This window comes from Lagopus muta, chromosome 5 (assembly GCF_023343835.1).
Source record: "Lagopus muta isolate bLagMut1 chromosome 5, bLagMut1 primary, whole genome shotgun sequence".
Classification (NCBI taxonomy): Eukaryota; Metazoa; Chordata; class Aves; order Galliformes; family Phasianidae; genus Lagopus; species Lagopus muta.
This window is the reverse complement of record NC_064437.1, coordinates 50,638,804-50,664,990: the sequence shown is the minus strand read 5'-3', so window position 1 is coordinate 50,664,990 and position 26,187 is coordinate 50,638,804. Positions and strand designations below refer to the sequence as shown.

Below are 26,187 nucleotides of genomic sequence, written 5' to 3'. Positions count from 1 at the left end.
GTGTGTGACAGATGGCAGCAGAGGGGCAGTCTGACATAATGGTGTCTGTCATGGAAGTGTATATGAAGCAAAGATGTGTCATTGAATTCCTCCATGTGGAAAAATGGCACCCACTGACATTCATGAATGCTTGTTGCATGTTTATGGAGGTCAAACAGTAGATGTGAGCACACAGTGAGAGTGAGTAGTGCATTTCAACTGTGGCAACAGTGGGTCACCTCTGCAGGTGTGCAGGCTGTGGTTCATTGCTGGTGAAGATGCATAGGTAGTGGTGGTGACTGTGTTGAAAAATAGTGTGAGAATTTGCTAGTGAAAAATAGCTGAGAATTTGCTCTACAGTGTTTTTGTGCTCTTTGTGTCTGTTGTAGTTTCCATAGAAATAAATAGGAGGCATTACTTTTGGAGTGACCTACATATTTATTTAGGCATTACAGTTTCTTAGAGATCTATTTCCAGCAAAATTCTGACTTCTCCAGGTGATGTCCACCTTTTCCCCACTGTTCTGTAGAAACCAGTGTTCTTTTAATCTGGCCTGCTGTGATAACTCATGGCTGCAGCACTGGAGAGCCCCTTCTGCAATTGTCTTGTTATTACCACAGTCAAATTAAACTCAGAGCATCTATTCACGAACGAGCTGTGAAGTTTGCTGTTTCTGTTTCAAACCTGAAAAAGTGCATCCAGAGTGTGTCTGTGATGTTACTTTTTTGAAAACAGATTATTTTCCTTACAGACCCTGCGTAAATTAATCTCATCTTCTTCAAATCACTGTCTGGGAATCTCCCTTTTCTCAGAATATTATCTTCTGCTCACTGATGCTCAGGTCATACTAAGCTCCAGTTTTATTTAGCATGAATGCCTTATGGTTCCACTGTTTCCCTGCTATTAATTTATAGTGCACACAGTTTTAAGAGGTAACTCACATTGCTTGGTTTAGGGATACTGAGAGAGAAAGTGTAGGTCTTCGATTTTTTGATTACCTGGCTAGTAAATTACCTGATAAGTAAATTTGCAGAATAAATAGGATCCACTGATTGCTGTTATTTCTGCAGTGAAATTGAATTTGCCCTTGATAATGTTCTATGGCAACCTTCCTACTGAATTTAATATCAGGCCTTCAATACTGGAGTGAGTTATTTGCATTCCAAATTAATGGCAGTGAATTCATGTTCATTAAAAGACAGAGAAATGTTTTTAATTATACAGCAGACGAACAGGAAATGAATAAACTCGCTGTTTCGGTTCTTGCAGTACTGGGATAGGATGAAGCCTATAGGACACAGTTATAATGATCTGTATCTAAAGCTTGTGTTCAATTAAACTGCCATGCACTCCATATCTAAGTGTTTTCTGTTCTAGAAAAGCTTTTATTGTATTTTTGCTCTTTTTGAACAGAATTCTTCTGTATTATCTATATTGACAGTTGTTCACCTTTGTCTCTTCTTCATGTTTTCATTGTAAATGTAATGCACATTGCAAAGGAACAGTTGGGATGATGTCTGTAGCACTGTTTTCTAAAAACACTTTTATTAATCCAGTTATTGCATGATAGTGATACAGTGGGAATATTTTTTTTTACTGATGTAGATACTTATAGTACGCATTACCTTTTAATTTGGCTGAAAAAAATAATCCCCTAAGAATTTTGTATAATTTCAGTCACAGCAGTATAATTTCATGGACTCAGTGTTTATTATCAGTCTGTTGTCAACTGAATAATAAGATGTCATAATATCCTTGATAATTACTTTTATTGTTGTGGTTATTGAAACCTGTTTTCTGCTTTAGAACACGTGGTTTTCACAGGAACTTCTCCCAGAAGCCTTCTAGATAGAGAACATTTGTTTAATGTTTCTAATTTTCGCTTTTATCATTTTCAAACCACTGATTTTGAGTAATAGAGAATACCTAATAGAGAATACTTCTTATTTTTCTTCTCAAGATAAGTACAGAAGGAAAAGCAGCCTAGAAATAAAACTAATAAATCCTATTACCTCATTTGTCAAATCACCAGACTTCTCTGAGAGTCAGCTTTCATTTCATTGGCAAGTTTACTCTTGCTAAACTGTACTTATCTCAAGAAGAAAGTGGCTTTTTCTGGGTGAATTCTCTCTGTAACGATGCATAGCAGATTCCTACTCATACCAGTTTAAGAGTTAATGTGTTTGAGTTTGGATGAAAGCAATTCTGTGCCACTGTCCTTACTTGGTCAGAATTCACATGGAAAGTGACGTGATTTTATCAAAGTACAAATTGAATGGTTGGCAACTGCAATTTTGGGCAGGATTAGCACTTCTGACATTTGTGTGGTTACATTCAGGGCGGTATTTGTTTTCCTTCTGTCTTTCTATGAATTCCGTTTATTCGCTGAAAGCCAGTACTGAATTTCTGCTTAGAGAAAACTGATGGCAGCAGCTCAACATTTATAACACGTTGTGTATCAGCGAATAATTTGTATGAATGATGGAATAAAATCTAAGAAATAAGCACCTTTTAATTTTAGCTTTACGAGTAATATGGTAAATAAGCAGATTGTTTTGCTTTTGTTGCTAGGAAGTTATGCATGTTGCACAAGGACTGTTTAGTAGAACATAGAAACGTGGAAAAAATATGAAAGATTACAGTAATAAACACTGGCCCTCCAGCAGAATTTTTAATGTTTTTATTGATGAAAGTATCTTTTCATTTTTCTTTAAAGTGAGCTCCTTGTTTTTCATTTTCAAAAAATCACAAATCAGTCTCATGCTCATATATCAAACACAAGCATAATACAGTTTAATAAAAAAAAGAAGATCAGCAAAAATCCAGGTTTTCAAGACTATCTTGGAACTTTCATGTACACACAAACACACATGCACAGGGGATTTACTTACTTAAATACTTGGGCTTTGTTTATTCAGCATAGACAAATTAAAGATTGCAAATTGAAAAGAATTGTGAAAATTCTAAGTTTTATACTAATAAAAGTTGAGCGCTTATTTGTTGATGCAAGAGCTCCTTCGTAAAACCTTGTAAAAGTTCTTTTCTGAAAAAAAGCAAAAGAACGATTTCTTCAGATAGCATTTTTTCAAGATTTTTTTGATGTGCTGAGGCTGAATAATTCTCCAGAGCAGTCATTCTGTATTTTTCTCTCATTCTTTTATTAGAGAAGATGACGGGTTTTGTTCCCATGCATATCAGAAATGAAGTCAACCTGTGAGTCCTCTTTAAATGCTTGGCAGAGGTTATCTTGTTTTGATTAATAGAAGCAATGCTTCCTCTTTAAAAGATTATCTGCTTAGATTGTTTATCAAAAGGATAAACGAATCTGTCAACTCCAGTGTTAGACAACTTGCAAATGAATAGTGAAGGTCTTTCCCATTTTCTTCTGCAGTTTTAGCTATAAGTTGACATGGCACCACACAAAGAATATTGCAACTTGCTGCAGAGGCAGCTGATTCGCTAATTTTATTGAGAATTATCCCCTGCCTTAACTCTAAGCAGGAAGTCTGTGATTTTTGCCCGAAAGCAGTTTCATTCTGCAAATTAATCCCAAGACTATGAAGCACAGAAAGATAGCATCTGTTTCCTGAAAGAGACAACAGAAAGCTGGAGGACTTGTAGATGGGAGTGATAGGAAGTTTCACAGCAGAAACCAGCAAACAGAGCAATGCAGATCAGTTCCTGACATGAAAAATTATGAAAGTTATAGACAGGAAAAACAAACAAAAAAAGAGTCCAGAAAAAAAGGGCTAGATTAGTATGGAAAGAGAGCATAGGAGGAGACTTTTGTGCAGGATGTAAATCATGGGTGGGAGCGTGGTGCAGCTGAGTGGGGATCCTGGATTTTCTGTGACAGAACGCAGGAGGCTAGAAGAGGGAAAGATGAAAGATCAGATTCTGGAGGGGTGACGTATATCAACAGTCATTGTGTGCAAGGATGCGAATTATGGATATATTTATAGGTGTAGAAATATTCCAGGAATAAGTTATATTTCCACTTGTTCAGTATTTATATCCACACTTGAGCCATGAGGTATGAGCCTTTACAGTTCTGCTTGGCTGTGCTCCTCTCCTTGGATATCAGCAGCGCTCTGCTGCAGTGGCTTATTTCTTGGGCTTTTAAGACAGAACGCTTTTCTAGTTCTTTCATTTTAACAAAGACTTAAAAATACTAGTCTGTAATTCAGTTTTTGGAACAGGAAGAGTTTATTTAGTTTGTATTTCCCTCCAAGTGCAGCAGTAATGGTGGTTGATCTTATTTAGCCTGTGACCAGTCATCTTAGCTTCCATGATAAGATTTTCCTTCTGTGAGCTTTTTTCCTGTTAAAATGAAGCTGTCTTTCAAAGATGTTGCAACAGAGCATGGTGCTGTCCCTCAGTTTCATTGAAAATGCATTGAAAATGCATTCGCTTTCTGCTGGTCTTGGTCAATGGGCAGTGAGTAAAATGAAATTTGGATGATACATTTCCAGCAGTTTCAGGGAGTCTAGAAGTGCACTGTGGATAAGTCCTCTTGCACCCGGTCCTTTCACTGTTTAGGGCCTCGTTCTTAGATGTGTGAAACAGTAAGAAGCAGCACTGAGGAGGGTTATGCCTAGGCATGGCAGTTCTGGGACAATATGCAGTGTAGCCCTGTTGCAGGTGTGAATCTGGAAAGTTTTTGTTGTTGGTATTGTAATGGAGAAGGTAAATTTTTGAGGATTCCTTACAAGCATCCAAAATCTCATCAGCAAGCAGTGCACTGGGGAATAGCTCATCTTCAACCATATGTTCTTCCTCCTCCCTGAGTAGCTACTTGACTGGTAGTCCGTACGGTGTTATGCTTTTCTTTGCTAAAATATTGATAGATAATAATTAAGTGTCTGTAACTGTAGTTGCCAGATAATGTTGAATCAGCAAAGCATCTATTTCTGTGACGTTAGATTAGCTGTACAAATCTTGTCTCGTGTGCTTTCTGATCTCCTGCAGCCAAGCCCAGTTCTACCCAAACTGAGCTCAGTCCTGTCCAGAACCTGGTGCCACTGATGGTGAGGACTTGTTGGCGGTGGGGATACTTTAAATGCCCCCTGGGGGCAGATTGTTCACCGATCAGGCTGTTGTTTCATCTGACAAGGATCCAGCTTCTGTGCTCTTAAGACTGCAAGATGCAGCACTGCAAGTGGGGCTATTTGCAAGATTCCCTTCAAAAGTATGTAGCTAATATGAAGTAGAATGTTAGCACAGGCTCAGCCTGTACGTCTTGGCTGTAGCATGAGACACAGGAGAGGCGGACACAACAGCACTTCTCTGCTTCTCTGCCTGGATGCTCATCCTGCCTGGGAGGTGTGTGAGTTGGGAAGGAGTCTTCTGGGGGCAAATGGATGAGAAGAGATTTTCTGTTGAGTTCCTTATCCTCTTCTTTCTTTTTTTCTGCTTATGACAGTGATATTTCAGTTCATATATGCAAATGTGCAACTTCTATGATATCAAATGAGCATTGTTTTTATTTTTACACATGCTTAAATTCTGATATAAAGTTAAAAACAGCCCAAATGAGCTTTCAAGAGCTTTTTTCTTACTAAAGAAGGCAGAACTGATCTGCATATAATGAAATGGAAAACAAAACTGGAGCAGAACTGGAGCCCCATGTAGAACCAAAGCCAACACTGAAAGAAAACCTAGAAACTCACAGCGATTCAACCGCTGCCCAAAACAGGATCAACGTGTCAACATGGTGTTCTTCACTGTCTTTTGCTCTGATCTTTCTTGCAGGAGTTTCAGTGACAGATTTCTTCATATCTGTACTGTCCTTGGAGTTGCATCTGTTCTGTACTGTCTAACTGGAATATTTCTTACAGCAAATTAAGTCCATTACTTTTTTCCTTGCCAGTCTATGCTCAGAAATGATTACTCCTTGGCTCTTTCCAAAGTGTTTAAGTACTTGAAAATTTCCCAACAGGTTCTGTTAGCCCACCAACTTTATTTAGGTCTGGTGTAATTTATCTTCCAACCTTTCGTGAACTATATGAAGAAAAGGCATTTTTCTGTCTTTTTTGATCACATTTTCTGTAAAAAGAATAAAGCCAGGGAAAAACCATGTAGCATATTTTGTTTTCTACAAGGGAATGAATTGTAATCAGTCAGTACGAACGTTTTGATTTAGAGAACAGAAGGAAGATGTGCACCGTGTGAAATGAGAATGCGTTGATATGAAAAAAGTCAAGTTACAAAGTAGATCTGGAATGTATAATCCATTATGTGAGCAAAAAACCTCTAAAGGTATAAGCAACACTGGAAAATAAACTCTTTCTTCCTGGGAAGAAATATACTAATATGACTGTTTATATATTTAAGTAATTTTTGAAAAATTATTGTTCAGAGTGCCCATTCTAAACTTATCATGTCAGAAGACTCATACTCACTATTTTGGAATCATTGTGTTGATATTTCAGGCTTCCCACATGGTTTTACAAAGTCTGGCTTCTTCCATCTTAGGAAAAGTTTTATTTTTCTGGGGATGTTGCTGTTAGGACATTATAAAACTACCATGAATCTTCTGTAATAATGGATAAAACATGCATACTCCCAAATATATGCATTTTTCCAGAAGAATGAAAAATATTTTGTAACTTTGGACTTTTTTTTAACAGTGCAGTGAGTTCAGATGAGTTGTATCTTACAGCAAGAGGAATATGAAGAAATGCACTAACTGCAAAGGTTTTGCTATATCATTGTACATTATTTCTTGAGCCAAGAGACTCCCACTGCCTCAGTCTGTACTACAGACTCTGACATGGAGGTGAAGTAGAGTCAAAATGATCCTTTTGGCATGACTTGCAGGTAGTTGCAGCAGGTGTTTGGATAAGTCAAGAAGCGAGCACATTTTGGCAGGTAGCTTGACAGTCTTTTAAGATCGCATTACCCACTGCAGTTTTAGACATGTATAAGGAAGGAATGTATTAGGTCGTTTAAAGATAAAGTAATTTCAAAGTACTATAATGCTGAGTAAATGAATGAATGGTTTAAAAGAGCAACAGGAACAAGTTGTCTCACTTTCACACAGCCCGATCCAAGAGTTAAAGGAGAAACCCAATAAATTTTTTATTTGTTTTGTTTCAGAACGTCAAGCGTGTACATCTATGGCTGGCTCCAGTGTCCTTCCCTCCAACGTGGCTGGTATCAGCAAGGAGCTCATTGATCTGCAGCACCTCATTCAGTTCCCAGAGGAGGTTGCCAGCATTCTCACTGAACAGGAGCAGGAGCTCTACCGGAAGGTCTTACCCATTGACTACCTCTGCTTCTTAACCAGGGATTTGGGTAACGCTGAGTGTCAAAGCAAGCTTCCTTGTATTAAAGCTTCCATATCTGCTACTATTCTTTCTTCCCCAAATGGTGAACATAATGCTGTAGAAGATCTTGTGACAAGATTTAATGAGGTAAGACAAAACCTTTAAATTACTTTTTTGTAAGTTTTGTTACCTGGTATGTGAGTTAGTCATTGCTTTTGTGTGTTGGTTTGTTTTGTTTTGTTTTTTGTCCCTCAGAGAAGAGTTCAGCTGTAAGGACAGTTTTTTAACATGTGAATTAACAGTGAGTTTAGCCAACTAATTTCCACTGAGGAGTTATGTGACCAATTTGCTCAGTGAGTCTCGAAAACTGCAATCTAAACTTGTGTTGCATGTGGCAAAGGAAATGGGAAGAAAACAATTGCAGGCATATATTTCTTTATTCTGACAAAGTGGGGTTATTTTTCAGCCAGTTTATTATTTTGCTCAGGAGCAGTTTTATTTATTTGTTTTGGGTTTTTGTAGACTAAGCACGATCTTAGGAGCCAGGACAGAAGTATTATAAACTACAAATTTCTGTGTTCTGTATAATGTAACTACACCAACCTGCAGTGTTTTCTTATTTATGGTATTGCTATGTGTGTTTTGAAGAACAGTATATAAGTGTTGTTCTTTGGCATGACACAGTTGCATGAATCAAATCCTGAACTGTTTTCTAGAACTTTTCTTTCTTTTTCCTTATTTTTAGTAAGGTGATCTCTTGAAAAACTCAATAGAAATTTGAAATAAGGAAATAAAAACAACCCCAGCACCCTAAGAAAACAAAAACAAACTCATAAACCACAAAAAAAAAAAAAAAAAACCACAGAAAACAACCCAAACCTGACCTAACCCAGAGAAAAATCTGAATAAAACCTCAGTTCTCAGAGTTTTCAGTTGCAGAAAAATGGAGTAATTTCCTTCTTTTTGTTGTGTGAACCACATGCAATATTAACTTTTTAAATTCATAGAAGTGGAGTAAAATGAAGATGGCTTTGACTTCTACTTTTTTAGCTTCTTATCCAGGGCATTCTTCTTCTTAAATAAGAGATTAAAATTGTGCAGTATCAAGAAGAGAGCACAAACTTAAGTAGATAGAGCAGAGGAGGTAAGAACTTCATGTTTGGTGAACATCAAAGGATCACAAACTGAATATTTAGCATTTTGAAGTGTTCCTGCTTCTTGCATGTTCCCTAGATACAGGAACTAAAATATTGTAAGTATGTTGTCTTGTGTCACCTAATTCCATTATAGGAACATAAATAAAAATTGCAACTGTAATATTTGGTCTTCAGACAAAGCCTAAAAATTATTTACATTAGCTATGATTGCTGTATTTAGAAAATACCATATCTGGTGCATAGCTGGAGAAGAAATCCAGCTTCTGCTCGGCCCTCCTCGCTGTGATATATCTCTTACCATGATCATCATAGTAAGGGCAGCAGAAGAACAGTGAAGTTGTCAATTTCCCATGTGCTTGGTGAGACACACTGCCAGAAGAGTTGGTTGGGGCATTTTGCAGCTTGCTGCACATGGGAGATTAACCTTTGTGTGTTCCGACGCTGAAACAGTCAACAAGATTGGAGATCAAATACATTTAAGTTAAGAAGTTTTGTCAGAAATGACTGAGATTATTCCATATCAAAATGAAGTTCAACTTCAAAGTTGTCTCTTAGTAAGATGTTCAGTATTTTTTAATGTAAGAGGGTTGTGAGTTTGCAATTTTTGTGGCTTAGCATTACTCATCTGTTGATTTTGCAGGATGGTTTTTCACAGCATTTGATTGAATTCCTGAGTATATGATGCATAAAACACGTAATATTTAGCGCATTAAATTATTTTAAGAATAGACTGGAATAACCTCTTTAAACATAGATGTTATATGTTTAAATAGAGTTATTGTAAAATATTTACTGTTTCTAATAAATCAGTATTTTCTATCTGTTTTGTCTTATGGTGGAGTGTATCAGTTGCCACAGCCAATCACAGGCATGGACTTCCAAAATGCCTTTGTTTATAAATGGCAAGAAAATTCTTGTGCAAAGAGTCATGCTTTTGTTGGCAAAAGTCAGTGAGTGCCTGCTGATTATTTTGGCATTGCCTATAGAAATACTGAAGTGTATTTATAATGTGGGAGCCAGAATGAATTTTGAGATGACAGGCTTCTGACACACAATGGGAAAAAATCATCTAATGCCATTGTTCTTTTCAATGAGCAATTATATCTTACAGAGAATTTTTCAGGTAGCAATATGCTTTTTAGTCATATTCCTGATATGCATTATGGGAATGTGCTTGTAACACTTTTAGAATGACACTCAGTTGCTGTTTTGTGATATGGATGAATTTTGTTATTGTTTAATAGAACAAAACTGACATTTCTGTGGAAGCTTTCACTGAGCACTAGAGCACTATTATATAACAAATCAATAATTAAAAGTAATGAATATTCTAAATAATTGAAATACCATTTAAAAAATGAGTTTTGGTTGGTATCTTACTAAGGTCAATTTTACCAGCATTGTTTATTGCTTAAATTCCAGTAGCCAGTGACAGAATATGAGGATATGGCACAAAGCTGTGTCAGGGGAGGCTCAGATGCAACACTAGGAAAAGTCTCTTTACCACGTACCAGTCAAACACTGGTACAAGCTTTCTAGAGAGCTGCTTGGTGTCTCCTGGCTGCCAGTGTTCAAAGGCATTTGGATAATGCCCTGATTAACATCCTTTAACTTTTAGTTAGCAATGAGAGGTCAGGCTGTCAACTACTGTATGCTTTTATTCTTCCTGGTTCTTATCTGGATGGTATTTCAATAAATTTCTTGGAGTTTTTTGGACATAAATGGCAGTATTTAGATCTCAATAGTATCTAAAAGGAATGGGAAAAAGATGCAGGAGAAGGTGTTTATGGTGGGTGGTCAGCCTTAAATGTTTGGCATGGAAATGATCTATGAGAATTGCAGAACAAAGTCAGAAGTCAGTTGCCTTCTGCAAGTAGGTAAAATTGGCACTTGAAGATAAATGCATACTAAAGAACTGCTGTTATTTTTCCAATTCCACTCTCATTTGTGGAATAGTGTAGTAGTGTAAGAGTGGATACACTGTCTAACATTAGAGGAAGACTGTTACAAACCTTTTGTTTTGCTTTATTTGCTGTATAAGATGTTTTGACTTAAAGTATTGAAAGTGATTCACCTATCATATTAGTACTGATGATCCATCAGAAACAATTTCCAAAGGTGTGGTCTTCTTTTCTCTAGAAAGGCTAGACAGTTAGACCTCTTGTCCACTAGTGTTTCACTATCAAGACTGATAGGAAAAAAGCTTGTAGTAGTAAGTAGCGTAGAGACACTGAAGATGGATAGCACAGATTAAAGCTGCTGTCAAACACTCCATGAATAGTAGCACAAACACTGTGGCTGGCAAATACTGTACTGTTGAGGCTGGAAAACAGAAACTGCCCTTAAGAGAGCATGGTGGCTTAGTCTTGACATAGTTACTGGAGGACATTCAGACATTATGTATTTCCTCTTGTTTTATCTTGTCCTGGGTTTCCAAGTAACAGTTATTTTCATATGTGTTAATTGAGGTGGCTGCCATGACAAGTAGCTTGAACTCTCAGTGACTTGTTTCAAAAATATGTTGGGAGAAAGGTCACTTGTGGGTGCTCTGTGAAATCAACACAAAATACAATCACTTTCAATGACAGATATATTTTCTGATTATATTTTATCTATATTCTTAAAATTTGAGCTAATTCCAGCTCTCAAGTTTGTTATTTCACAGGATAATAAAATATTCACAAGAAAAAAAAATCTTATAACCAGCTAAAGTTGCAGTTTGTTTTCAGGACTTACTGTCTCTGATGAAGCTTCAGAAGTGTTGAAGTTAATATGACATCTGTTTCTGATGCTAAAAATTTCCATTGTTTATATACATGTATGTACAGACTTCCCTAGAAGCGGTGGATGATAAGTCATCTTAGAGATTCTCACTGAAGTATAAATGACTTCTGTGATGCTGCTATAGAAGGACTGATCGCTACTGTTTAAGATATGGTTGGAAAAGATAAATTAAAAATGATGAAAGAATTAGAGGACTTTTCAACATGTGGTGAACTACGCAATATTTGGAAAGGGAAAAGTTAAAAACAAAGGATAACCACAGAAGGAAAAGAGATGCAGATGAAAAGTATTACAGAATCACTATCATTACATGCTGCGCTGCAAAATGAATCTAGATGACTATGTAATAATATGCTCTGTTTAATGAGGATGAGAGAGGATCCAAAGGAAATGAGGCCATGTTCATAATACGTTTGTCATGCACATATTTCAGTTAATGAAGAGCAAATAGGTTCCTCTACTTAGGAAAAAAAAAAGCACCCATGTGTTCTGCAATTAACAAGGTGCTAATTCACATGTGCAGAACAGATCCAATCAGTTGCTTTGGTGGGGTAATGCAATAATGTGGCATCAAACATTGAAAACCAGGCAAGGAATTTTGTTCAATTTAGGAAAAAAAAAAGAGAAGAAAGAAAATTATGTTGTGTTGACCTACATATACAGCTATTCTAAGGCAGCACACATCCATGGATATCTAAATGTAGACAAAACAAAATATTTGCTTATTGGAAATATTTTATTGTAACACTAGGATTAAAAAGATGACTTTCTTCAGTCATTCCTTAATTCTGAAGTTCAGATTAGACTTAACAAATACACAAAGCCCAAAGACAAGTTAAAACCTATTAGGAAAACGTTTAACTGATATTCTTCTGCACTTGAGATAGGTTCTTCAGCTTTTGTTGTGCTTCCAGTGGTCATTCTGGTTTTCTGGGGTGAGAGATTTTAATCGTTGTAATCTCAGCTATTGTAGTCTTTCTGTACAGCGTAGCAAACATAAAAAATCCATAATTTCAAAATGCACTTAAAAGAGAAACTGGAAATATGGAAAGTGACTTTGTTTTTTACTTAATGTTTGGTAGGAAAATTGGGCACTAAAATTAGCAGTAATGGGTAGCTTTACAAAGCTGCTGTATGTTGAGGCTGTTAGACTCTCCAATACTGTACACATAACAATAATAGTAATATACTTTTTTACTCCAGTAGAGAACCATGCTCTCTGTTACCCATCTATTGTGTTACAAAGTGTGCCATTTCAGTAGACCGAGGCATATTTATAAAAGAATTAGAGACAACTGAAGAGGATATGCCAGACTGCAAGGAGAGGAGGGGGGGGAGGGTGCCCTAAAGAGCATGGAGATGGCTGAAAAGTTCTGTGGGAGAGAAGAATGTGGATCTGAGTGCATCAGTTGCTCATCTTCAGATATGTAAGAGAGCTTTCAAGGATTAAAGGTTTTTAAAGATGTTATAACATGAGCTCAAAGGAGACACCTCTTCAGTTAAGTACTGCTTATCAATTTTCAGATTTTTTTAAATGACTACCAGAAGTTTAATTTCCATGGATATATAAAAGCTGTGGGATGAAACTATTAAGGACATTCTGCAGTTAGCAGAGTGCTGGTAGCTAGAGAGAGATGAGGAGAATGGCAGCTAAATGGGTTTTAAGACCCAGATAATTGTAACAAGATACTTTATTTTCTGTCTTGTTGCCTGTCTTTTCCTTCTGCATTTAGTTCTTCGGATTCCTGTGCACTGCTGTGTATTTTTCATCCCATGTGCCTAGTGGTCCTTAGATCCTTACTCGGGATTTACCTTGAACATATCCCACACTCCTCCTGGGCACCCGTTGGTTGTTTTATTTTATATCCTTGCCCTCCTGGTCTGGTGCACATTCATGGTTTTTACTCCCAGCCACTCTTTAGCCTCCCTCCAGCAAAGCAACCAGAGAAATACAACTTCAATTTACACGCTGTAAGCATGTATGCTTGCATGTTATTTTGAACTTTTTTGGCCTCAGCTTCATGTAATAGAAAGCATTAGAAAATTAGAACGAAGCATTTAATATTCTGTGCTGAGATGCAGCTCACTCAATACATGAAGTATTTTTGGGGAAGATTATGTTGCCAAAAAGCATAACTAAAAAGGTAAAAAAACATATCAATGACTCCAGTGCAACACTGATACTGAGGTGGTCTCAGACTTACTAAGACACTCCTGTGTTGAGTCAAGGTAATAAAACATCTGGCTGTTAGACAAAATGAGTGATAATGATAGTCCCATTTTTAAGGGGTTAAATTTGTAAGTTTTCTTTATTGTCATATAAAAGACGATTTTAAACCCTTACTAGGAAAGCAGAGACATATCATTTTACTGAAATTATGGAATGCAAATAAATATTATGCTGTGTCTCTTAGTTCAGCATTGCTTTGCAATTCCTAAATGGGTTTGCATAATGCTTTTAAAAAGATTATGTTTGTACAAATATCAAACTGTTTCCAGTCCTTGTTTGGAGTACTGTTCAATCAGATTTAAAATGGTAAATGTTCTTTGTAAAGTTACATAATTTCACTCCAGCATCTAAAGTGAACCATGTGTTTGTAGGATATGCGATATTAAGTACTCAGATTTTATAAGTGCATCAGAGAATTATGTTGCATATTATACTGAAGCCCAAAAATTTAATAAAGAACCTTTACCAAAACCCGTTTAAAATAAAACAGTGCTGTGTTCTATGCTGTGATCCTTATGTTCATCAGTATACACTCATGGATGTGTGAGTAGACTCAGACAAAGGAACTGATGGAACTCGTGGCTGCCAGTTGATCAGTGCTAACTGCATAGCAATTGTGATTTTAAAAGCCTCACAAGCATGAAGCTTCTCCATAGATTTTTAAAAATTACTTTCCCTAGAAAGAGTTTTACTTCATGGAATAACCTTGTGGTGTTGTGAAAGGTGGAGGATTTTTTCTTTTAAACAGAGAGAAATCACTTTACAATCATATAGTGAGAGTTATGCTTTTAAACAAGATAAGGTATGCTTTTCCCTCTTGCCATAACTCTTCATCAGATGTTTAGCAGGATTTTATGCATTTATTTATTATATGTTTTTTTTCATGTTCTTCAGATTTTACTTAAGTTTCCAAATTTCTCAAAATCACTAAAAATGGAATATTTTGGTTAAATGAAATAACTGATCACAATGCTTTTCCTGTGGATAGCTGTAAAATCAACTTCTTGCTTTGTACTCAAGGACTTCAAAGAAACAAATTTCTGATGAATATCCTCATTCTGTTAATATTAAAATTACTACCTTTCTTGCTCCAGAGTAGTTGAATAAGTTACAAAGGAGGTCATGGTTAATTTTCATATCTTTGGTGTTAGAGAAGGTCTGCACTGTAATCTTTTTGTCTTGGTAGTGGTGGCATGGATTAAACCTCAGGCAGGCAGCTCTACTTGCTAGTTGTGCCTCTGAAAGCTCCATTTTTGGAGTATTAAGAAGTTGCTAAAATGTAAAAGACATTGTTTCTTCCATGCAGTGTTCCCATGTACCATGGGAATTGCTGCAGAAGCCATGGTAAAAGTATGAGTTGGGAAACGAGTGTAAAGCATGAGAAATGAGAGTGCTGGTCTTCGTAGGTGGAGATTGTTAAGAGTTCACTCTTCCCTCCCTCATTTATATTTATATAAAAGTTAATCAAAAGAAAGATAAGAAATAAATTAGTTCCCATTCCAAAATTTATGTAATAGATTCTCTAGCAGGTGTATGAATAGCAGTACAGACTTTTGTATATTTATATGTGGGTGTGTATATATATATATATATATATATATATATATATATACACTCATGTACAAATGAGTTATGTTGATATTCAGTATTAAAAGACTAAAAGAAGAAAAGTGAAGTAAATCCACTTCAGATTTTGGGATACAGATATTAATTCAACATGCAGTAAGGACTATTCCATCCTCTGTGCTGCATGAAGCAGGGTTCTCCTAGAGCAAATGGTGGTTCACAGGGCATTAAGATGACTTGCCAACAAATATTGAGTCCATCATATATGTCTCTTCTGTGTCTGATCACCAAGTCCTTCTTATTGTGTTTGTAAAGGCAACTGAACATCAATGATAAGCCATATCCTGCCACTGTCAAAATGGAAGATTTTGGCCTGTGTATAGACATGATTTTAAGTCAGTGATAGATCAGTGATTGGATTATCAAATAAACTGGGTTATGCTATTTTTTGAATGTGTGTAATATATTTCCCCTGTTTAAAGGCTTTGGGAGGATGTGTTTTATTTTTAAATATTAAAATACTGTAAGGTTAAAAAATAAATTCTGCATATTAATTCTCACAACTGAGCTTCAGGAACTTCCCTGACAATTTTGTTGCCTTCTTAGAAAAAATACAAGGGAAAAGAGAATTCTGAAAATAAGAACAGAAATTTCTGGACCCTTCTTTGAATGTGGTGTCCTGAATAACAGAGGTTTCTCTGTCCTCAATGAAGTTCTGTTATTGTTACTATTGTGAAAATTTCCAAGTAGCCCAAAGCACTGAACAAATCAGACATGGGCTTTAAAATAGTCATGGTATATTTGAAGATTAACATTAATTATTAGTATGCTTTTCCAAAATGCATTATTAATTTTTTACTCAAAATTATTTGAAAATTTGGTCATAGTAGGATAAGTCCAAAAACCCAAAAAGAGTCTATTCAGTAGAGTTTATTGTATTTAAAATAGCAAGAGCTGATAAAAAAAAAAGCAATTAAAAAAAAAAAAAAACACACAACAAAACTAGAACTGTATTTGTCATTATGTATTATTGTGCCTGAGATGATTGATCACCTTCAGTTTGCACTGTCTGGATGATGTAGATCCTGTTTGTGCTCAGACTCAGATTTGTACCTCCGAAAATTTCCAACTGGGGTTTTATTACAAACTGAAACATAGCGTGATGTTTGAGTGCTTGTCTGTAACAGATGACTAGAAAATATTTAAATTTGCACTAGGTATCTATTGGATACGATTTCTTTTTTTACACCTAAATATTGGTGTGCAGTAACCCTGAAAAGCACTGATTGATATCCACCTGAATGAGAAGATGGGTGTTATTATCAACCTGAGTGGATGTTGTTTCAATCTGTGATGTATTATACATTATATAAATTGGATTATATAAATGAAGCCAGGATACATTTTCTCATACTTTTTAGACTCGTCTAATTATAGATTTGTTGTGATTATTTGTGTTCTAAAGGGAGTTACAGTGAGTTACAGAAACAGAAGTATGTAAGTAGAATGTGAAAAAAATAAATTCAGGAAATTGTCTTTAAGAAGTATGTTGTGATCTAACGTTAATTGGATATTGAATACAAAAACTCGGTCTCCAGAAGCTGTTACTGCTAATTCTGAGGAGTACTTGCAGTGTGCTTTGATCTTTGATCCTTCTTGCGAAGCTGCTACTGAACAGACAGTGCATACTGCCTCAGGTCCCAGGGCTGCTTTGTTTGGGCATTGCTGAGCTGTAGAGCCCTCGTGCAGCAGGCACAGCCTGCTAACAAGGCTGTGGGCTGCTAGTGCTTTCCTCCTTGGAGGAAAACACATACACACGTTTAGTGGAAAAGGAAGATTTTCATGGCAGCTTCCACGTGGTTTCCATATGCTCTCCTGTTCTGTGAGGCGCCTCTGGCTCACGGATCTGGACAGTATCTGAGGAATCGTGCTTTTGAACTCTCATTTGAATGAAGATTTTTAAGAGCTCATTAGTTCTTGAATACCATCTGTGCAGAGGAAGCATTATGCATCCCAGGCAGCAGAAATGTATTATATGCATTGTTGGGAGCTGTGGGCAGCTGTACGGTGGTTATCAGTGGTTCCTGTGGAGGTGTACTTGTGAGCATGGACTCTGGACTGCTCATGTAATTATCAGCAAATCAATACATTCCAAAGTATGTTTACTGAGTACTGTTAAATCTCTGTATATTTTAGTGTTCTTCAATGTATGTATACTTAAATATACTTAGGTTTCCTGTAATTTGTTGTACATGATATTTCCTAAACGTTGCTGTCCTTTCAGTTTTCCTCCATTTCAGTGTTGGTTGTGCACGGTTCATTTTAGCTATGCCCACTACGAATAGCAGTTGAAAATTAATGCCACACCCAAATTATTTCAGTATGCACTTATTTAAAATAGATAATGATGTTCAGGATAACGTTTTTTGATCCATCAGTTCAATCTGCCTGGGCAGAACAAAATCTTCAGGGAGTTCACAGCTGGGAAGAGACCTCAGGCAGCTGTAGGTCAGCTTCAGTTCTGTACTCCTTCAAAGCTAATGATTCATCCACATCTTGCAACCGCAACATTTTTATGACAAAAGTCTCCTCCGACTGTTTGAAAGGATGAACGACTGTTCTGCAAATTAATTAAAAGTTTGCTTCCTAATTGGGCTCCTGGACCAGATTTAATTTGGGGAAGATGCCCCCTAAAGCCCCTCAATGATTTGTCTCTGTTGTCCAGCAATTCTCACTGAAAAAAAAAAAAAAAGGGGGTGCACGGTGCTCAGCAAAAACCTCAGTGAATGAAATGAGATGGCCTTTGTTCACAGCTCCTTCCCTCTGCTGCCTCCTCTGTGACAGTGCTATTGCCTTTTAGCAGTCTCTGTTCTAATCTCAAAGTGATGAAACCTTTCAAGAAATTAATTTTGGAATACTATTCCCATAATCCCCGTTTCTAGGAGCTATATGGTGTATCCAGATTAATCAAGTAACAGTCTGAGTTGTTCATAGGAAAACTTTATGAAGAGTTGCAGCCATTCAGAATCAGCAGAAAAATCACTGCGTGCACCTGACTGTTTACTAAATATGATATAAGAGCCATATGGAAAAGAGAAGCAGCCTGTAGCATATGGAGAGGGACAGCTCTGCTATACTCCTAAGGCTGTCAATATGTAAAAGAGCATGAATGAAAGTTTCTGTTATCTGTGTCTGACTGACGCCTCACAGTCTGCTCGTCACTCTTTTTCTAATCTCCAGCAAATACGTACATAGTGAAGTTTTTGAAGCAGGTATGTTCTCTGTTTGGCAGCAGTGGATTCTATCTTTAGGTGCTTTGTTCTGCAACTTGTTTCTGCCCAGGTCTTTATATCTTCCTTTGCCCATCCTGTTTTGTTGTGTAGACATTCAGACACTTTATTTTTCCATCTTCTTTAGTGAAATACTTTCTGTTTTCTGCTCTTCCTGTGAATCTATTCTTGTCCTGCAGAAGCAGTGAACATAAACTTCAAGGGAGACTACTTACTGCCTTTTGCACCCTTATTTTGCCACAAAGGCTTGTTTGTGCTAACCTTCATCATTTGTGTTTGCTTTTACAGTGTTTGTAAAAGTTCGTCATAACTGTTTATAGCAGTCCTAAACTCTGTATTAAATACATTTTCAGCAAGTAACTGTCCTGGTTTCAAGATTTCTTGTTAGGGAGTCTACGTTCAAATGCATTTTTAGACATTCTTTATCACCCTTGATACTGTTCTCTCCTGACTATTGCATGTGTTGACTACCTTAGATAAAAACAGATCTGCTTAAAATTATATTATTCTTTAAAATATTTAAGCACGTATTAATCAATCTGTCATTACCACATTTGGTATTTCATACCAAACAAATGTTATTAATCTTTTTGTGTGTTTTTGCATGTTTAGCATTTGTATTCTCTAACAGAGCCATTTCTGGAAAATAAGAATAATATCCAAAACCAATATGTAATTTTATTCCAGCATACACACACAAGTCTATGCCAACCTTGAATCACATATTTAACTGTTTTGTTTCATAATTTCTGATTTATGTATTTTTCTGTATTTACTTAATTGCATTTCATTCTGTGCATGCCCTCATCCGAGCCCCATGTCATAAAGTTCATAAAGTTCATAAAGTTCATTTTCTGTATTTCTTCTATACCTTTATGCTCTTCAGGAATACACTTCTTAGCTGATTTCGTTTTACAGTTTAGGAATCACCAGCTGAGCGCTTCAGATATAATATCAGTGAAATTTGAGTGCGCAGCTGTGTTGTTTGTTAGTGTTGCGGCCTCTGCAGTGGCAGCCTGTATAAAGGCTGCAGTTGGGAAAGGTCTGTCAGTATATCTGCATTTACAGCGTGGATCTCTCCTGCTTGTTCTGCCTGTTCTGAAAGCTATCTACTGGGTATCTGCTCCTAAGCCTTTGCTATTGTATGCGAGTTCTAAAAACATATGGAAACTGAAGCTAACCATTTTTCTTTTGATTATTGCTAAGCAAGGAGCAAGTTTCTTCTAGCTCTTACCTTCCATAACCACGTTGTTTGGTGAGGGTTGGGTCACACAGAAAACTTGCAGGACGACTCCGTTGTTCCCTGATCCTTTCATCCCATTACAACCCTGTGCTGCACACTCCTGAGGATGTCCTCAAGGGAGGAGAGACAGAATGACTTTATAACCTCATTTCTTCAGGAATTCAGTCTTAAAATTTTGATTCCTTTTTCTGCCTCTGCGCTTTGCATGTATTGGAGCTGTGGCTTGTTTTCTTATTTGCACTCTTCTCATTTGTTGTTCTCTGTTGGTTAGGGTGTCAGGAAGATGAACAAGCAACTTTCTCATTTCTCATATTCTTTGGCTGTTCTCCCTCAGGAGTTAGAGGCTGAGACCACTATATAACTTTATAGCTTTATATTTTTAGGGTTTTTTTTAATTTGTACTGAAGAGTTTTCTTTTTATTTCTTTTGCTTGATTTTTAAAATAAAATGATCTATGCCTCATGAAGACTAAAATTTTCTGGTTGTTATAAGCTGCTCCTCACACCAGTGTTGCCTGTAAACACTCTGAATCCTTTGAGACTAAAGAATGAAACTCAGTGTCGGTGAACAAATCATGTTTATTGCTTTCTAAGTGTTTACATAATGACAAAAATGAAGCCCTGGGGAATTATACTGTGAAAAGGGGCAGTTCATTTGAATTTGATTTCCACCTGAAATATAGCTACCTTTTATAGCTATTATGGGAACATAAGCTAGAAGGAAAATGCTCACTGGTAAAAGGAAGGCTTGACGTTTTTTTAATACAAATAGAATTTTGTACCAAATTAATTGCTGATTCTGGCATGAAATAATCACTGAGCAGAGACTGGTATTGTGGTCACACTTGGAAAGGGTGTTTTTTTATAATTTTACTGCATTATAATCTTGCCAATGCATGAAAACAATAATGACAGTTTATCAAAATTCACTGTCCTTGCTGTAAGAACAAGGGGATACCTTGCCTATCTCCTATACCTATGCTATACCTATACCTATTCTATACCTATATATCTCCTATACCTATCTCAGCGTGAGACTGAGATTTGTAAGCTGTGCTAATGAGGATTTGCACTGCAGATCTCTCTGACAGCATTAGAAATTGTCACTAACTTAAGCTGCCCGTTTTCTTCTGTGGCCTGGATGCATATCCGTAATACCTTACACTGCCATGCAACAGTTGTTTATTTAAGTATTATGTAGTATTTAAGTATTATGGTAGTTAAGATTTAACTGCTGGAATGTGAGCATATCTGTGTGTGTGTTTGCAATGGATGTAATGCATGGGATTGGGCCACAGCATAGCATTTTCACTGATACCCTCCTTGCAGAAGGAAAACGAGAAAATGCACAGATGCTCCAAGTGACATTGCTTTCACTGACTGTACTGTATGTCTTATTTCACAAGGTGAGCTCGTGGGTTACCTGGCTGATCCTGACTGCAGGTTCAATGGAGGAGAAACGAGAAGTCTTCTCATATTTAGTACATGTGGCAAAATGCTGCTGGAATATGGGCAACTACAATGCTGTAATGGAATTTTTGGCAGGACTAAGGTATGGGCAACTCTTTGTAAATGACTTCTCAGTGATAGATGACACTGCAGCTTCCGTCAAGCAGATGTCTTTGGACAAAGGCATAAACAGAAATCTGTGGCTAAATCACATCATCTTGCCCTCTTACTTGCTAAGAATCCTTTTTTGAAAAAATTGAACATGCTAAAAACCATTTTCTTCATTGTCATTTTCATTTTTCTTCATTTTCATTTTTCTTCATTTTCATTTTCTACATTAGAAAGCATACATTTTTGAGCAGTTTTTAAAATGTAAAGAAAGATGGCAAATTAGCTATGCTTTGTCTAAAATCTAAAATGTAACTTGGGGTTTGGAGTATCCAGAAGACAAGTGAAATATAATCATGGTAGTTTTCTAATAGAGTCAGACTGAAACTGTAAAAGAAAACCAACAAAATACACACACAAACAACGAACAGCTAAAACTGTCTTGTTAAACCCTTCAAGTTTATTTATACTGGCTAATGCTGGAATCTTGTGCTGTAATTATCCTATCTAGCCAGTCCTGCAGTGTATCCAGAAGGAAAACAGAGTGTGGGGTTGCAGTCTTTTCTGCAGAATGACAGGTGCGGTGGTGAGGTGCTACCTTGACACAGATTTGCACTTCAGAGAGCAGCAAATTAGACTGGACAAGGAAGAGTTAAGATCAGATTTCCCATCAGTTAGCCCTGACCCTACCTGTATTTTGTGTTGGTGTAGCAAAGCTTTCATGTGTTGTTTTGTTGCTCTTTGTGGTTTAGTGAGGATTCTTACTGAGCTAATTATTTACATTTTTGATATATAAAATACATATTAAATGCTTGTGGACAAAGGGAGTTTTTTTCAGCAGAATGCATCCATATAAGTCCCCTAGCGATGAAAGTTGTAAGGGAAAATGCAAACAAATTAAGGCCTTAATTTTATCTGTAATGCATCTGCACAGCAGAAGGGAAGGCAACAAGTAAAGGCAAGGCTGGTGCCCAATTAGCAGTGCACTCAAGACAGGGACGGAAAGTGGGGATGAGGATGTTGAGCTGCTAGCAGTTCTACAACCCTTTTGGTGTGTCTGAAGGCAGGGGGCATAGAAAGGCCATGCCTTTGCTCAGATGTGCAGCTCAGAAGGGTGAGGGGGCTCAGCAATGCCAGCTGTCCTTCTCACCAGGGGTCATTTCTGTTTGAATTCAAAGCTTGGTCTGCAGAGTGGCACTGGTGCTTGAGAGCTGGAAGACAGCCTTGATTTATTTCCATGACAGAGTTAGAGTGTAAAGGGAATAAATCAATGTAAAATATTTCAAATTGTTTGTTTCATTGTTGTTTCTTTTCATTTGCTAACTATATGGGTTATCTACTGATGAATGAATTTGTAGTAAACCATCTGGTTTATCTTCATACCGTTTTTCTTATTTTTTCTTATACCTTTTTGACTTTAAGGTAATGACAAAATGAAAATGTGGGGAATCCTGCTTGCATTTCATGGGTACCCGAGCTTTTATTAAGTTCCTAAAAATTACTGCAGCCTTGTGTAAATCATACTGCTTGTTTTTCCTTGTTACTTTTCTTATTTGGTAATTCAAAGAGGTGAAACAGTCCGCGAGCCAGAGTTTTTGTAAGAATAATGACCTGAATGTGATTCATTAATTTCTGAGAAATAATAATAATAGTAATTTTCATATTTCCATAATTTCTATTCTGTACATGCTGGAGGTGTTGGAATTCTCTGCAAATTGGTTTATTTATTTATTTTTAATAATTGTTGTCTTTTTTTTCCACTAGGTCAAGAAAAGTTTTAAAAATGTGGCAATTTATGGACCAGTCTGACATTGAAACCATGCGGAGTCTGAAAGATGCTATGGCACAACATGAGTCCTCATCCGAGTACAGGAAAGTGGTCAACCGGGCACTCAATATTCCAGGCTGTAAAGTAGTTCCTTTCTGTGGTGTATTTTTAAAAGAGCTTTGTGAAATTTTGGATGGAGCATCAAGCCTCATCAGACTCTGCCCACAGTATAATTCCCAGGATGAGACGTTAGAGGTAAATAGGATTGCTGTTCTAAGAGGCTGTGTTCTTAGCCACCAGTGCATTATTTTATCATCTGTTGTTTTATATGAAAGTTTCATCTAATTAGAGTTCTATAAACCAGACTGTTATCCATAGTTCAGTTACATGAACCTCAATTTAATTCCTACAGTAACTGTAGTAAGATAGATTTTGCTGTTAATAAATAGTTCAGCATAGGAGTACTGAGCAGTTATTGTCTATACCAAAGCAAAAAAAATATTTACTTCGGTAAAGGAAGTATGTAAATACTTAAACATGCAGCTCTCTTCTCCTAAATTTTCTGATCTTCTGCATAGCTTGTTGGGAACTGAAAGGTTTTCAGTTCCTTAAAGGAAGAACTCAGAAGATCAATGGACCAACCTTTTCCTTTATGAAATAAAACAATTCCTTTTTTTTCACTTTATTTTGAAAATATGTCCCTGTTCCATGAAAACTGGGACTTTTAAAAAGTCTATAGGACTATTGAAATTTGTGCTACTTGGTTTATGCAGTGATTTAGTCTGTTTAGGTAAGCTAATGGCAAACATATGTACTAAATATTCTTAATTCTTCTAAGAATTTCTCCAACAAGATGTAAATGACACAGTGTTCCATTACTCCTGTTACAATATTAACCTATTAGATGTCTTCAGTTTGTTTCAGATTACAGTGGACAAGATAATTTCTTGCAACGGGTAGGCCAAGATGGCTTAAATAATCCAGAGAAAGAATCCACAGCAAACAGTATATTTCAAACTATTCGGAGCTGTAATCGCAGTTTGGAATCTGAGGAGGGGGAAGATAATCTCAGTGAAGAAAGCAATTCGAGAAAAAACTCCTTGAAGGACAGAAACCGTTACCAGTAGGTCTCATGTTTTGTTTTCTATCTTCATCTGTATATTTCACAGTTTTAGTTTTAGTTTTTTGTTTCCTTTTACCAAACCTCAATTACAGGATCAGAGGCAACTTTTAACCTCTTCTCTTTCATTTACTGTCTTCCAATTCAAAACTTATTCCTCCTGGAATTATGCTAAGTATTTGATATTCAAATGCATGAGATCTCTCTGTATAGTTATATTTTCACTCATGATGTAATTACTTCCTCTCATGATAAGGGTAAATCCTTTTCATCTTACACACAGAGCTTTAAAAATCCACAGTTATGATTACAATTTTGATCTGTGGTGCCCGGAATAGCACCAGGACATATCTGTTATCAGAGCTCAGAACATTATATTCTGCACACCAGGGCAGCGTTGTGCCCTTTTCAAAATAGAGGTTATTTATTATTGTTCATAAGACCACTTCTTTTAAGGACATGTTCACTTGAGGCTTTTAAATTATGTCCAGAAGACATTTGTAATCATTTTGCATTATGAATTTTCAGTTTGATTTAGTCCTGCTATTTTGCCTAGATGTTTTCTTGATTGTGCCCCAAGAGCACAGTGTTCAAAAACTTCCCAATTTTGACTGAACACCCAGTATAGTCTTTACTTTTCAGCAGCAAAAAATATACTAAATGGGAAGTTTAAGACATGACTTGATCTTGAGCGTTGCTTTAGTGAAATTGTAGCCCACATAGATGCTGATGTGTCAGCTTCAAATGAGGTAACTGTTAGAGAAGCAACAAACAGAACTGTGCTGTTCAGAGTCCAACTCACCTGCAATGAACAGGGACATCTACAGTTCCATCAGGTGCTCAGAGCGCCATCCAACTTGACCTTGGATGTCTCCACTGCCTCTCTGTGCAGTCTGTGCCAGTGCCTGACCATGCTTACTGTAGAAAACTTCTTCCTTATATCCAATATAAATCTCCTCTCTTTTTGTTGAAACCATTATCCCTTATCCCATCATATAAATGACACAACCCGGATTACATAAAAAACATACTTATGTCCCTACTTGAGTTATTATATTGATAATGTCTATCAGAGATATCAGTATGTTCTGAAGTATCCAACTTATTTCAGCTATTACACACAGAATCTAATAAGTGACTGCCTGAGAAGGAGCTACCCTCTTCCTGTTTAAATGCATTTATTTCATTAACATGCAATTGTAAATCTCATTTCAAATAAATAATAATTATTTCCTGCAAGAATGGTTTCTAATGGAATTATTCACATCTGGCTTTACTTCCTTCTGAGCAGTGGCGCAGTAGATTATGCCAGGAAAGGCAGTCCCACTTCTCTGTACATTTGTTATCTCTTATTTCACTTTAAACATTTTCCTCCAGGAATTATTTTTCTTAATTAATACAGTTTGAATTCAACTTGCAGGTCTCCATTCGAAGAAAGAATGAGCTAATGAAATCAACCTTTCACTTGAATACTCAAAGCAGAATTTAAATGTAGAATAACAATATGGGGAAAAATGAGTTCTTTTTGTTACGTCTTTATGAAATCAGTTTTTTAAATTAGTTATTTATGCTTTATGTTTAAACGGAACTGCTAAGTTCTATTCTAATTAAAGTAGAAATTAAATGCAAAGAAGTTGAGTCCAACACTGAAATGAACAAAACAGCAAAGAAGTAAATAAAATTGTTTCCTGATTCAGGTGTCTGATCATTGCTGTCTGTACTTCTGGTGCTGTAAAATGCTAATTTTAACATTCTAATGACTTGTAGAAAAGTACACGTGGAAGTGTTAATTTACCTCAGCTCCTCATTATCCAGCTATGTTTTGCTGGCCATTGAGAGCTGGCTGGGACACAGGAAAGAACTACTGCAGAAAGGCAGAAGGGCTCTGTGCTGTTGTCCCTGTTGTATGGAGGCTGTAATATTTGATTCATTTTTAATGCTGTAAACAGCTAAAAGCCTTTCTTTTGAGACCTAAGCCATATCTGTTATGCAGTATTATGTAATTAAAATTTTGTAATTAGTTTGCATTTTGTTGATTTGAATTAATATTGTGAAACACAAGCCCAGTAGAGCTTGCTATGTTGGTTTGATTTGCAGAAAATGAAGGGCATCTTATAAAATCAGTGGGCACTGAGTGAAGCTGTTATTTTCCCAAATAGACTGAGTGTCGCTCTAGTCAGCAATGTGTCCAATCACCCTAAAGTGCTGACCGTGCCAAGTAAATAC

The 26,187-nt window shown here is 36.6% G+C and overlaps 1 protein-coding gene across 7 annotated transcripts in view; it reads left to right on the top strand.

Annotated features, from left to right (window-relative positions):
- Positions 1 to 26,187, top strand: part of PLCE1 (phospholipase C epsilon 1) — a 148,425-nt gene that overhangs the window by 85,533 nt on the left and 36,705 nt on the right. For all 7 annotated transcript variants that reach the window (XM_048947171.1, XM_048947170.1, XM_048947167.1 and 4 more), the window contains 4 exons: positions 7,078 to 7,394; positions 20,923 to 21,068; positions 22,838 to 23,096; positions 23,756 to 23,964. In XM_048947171.1, coding sequence (XP_048803128.1) covers positions 7,078 to 7,394; positions 20,923 to 21,068; positions 22,838 to 23,096; positions 23,756 to 23,964 — 931 coding nt within the window. The remainder of the gene's footprint in view (positions 1 to 7,077; positions 7,395 to 20,922; positions 21,069 to 22,837; positions 23,097 to 23,755; positions 23,965 to 26,187) is intronic.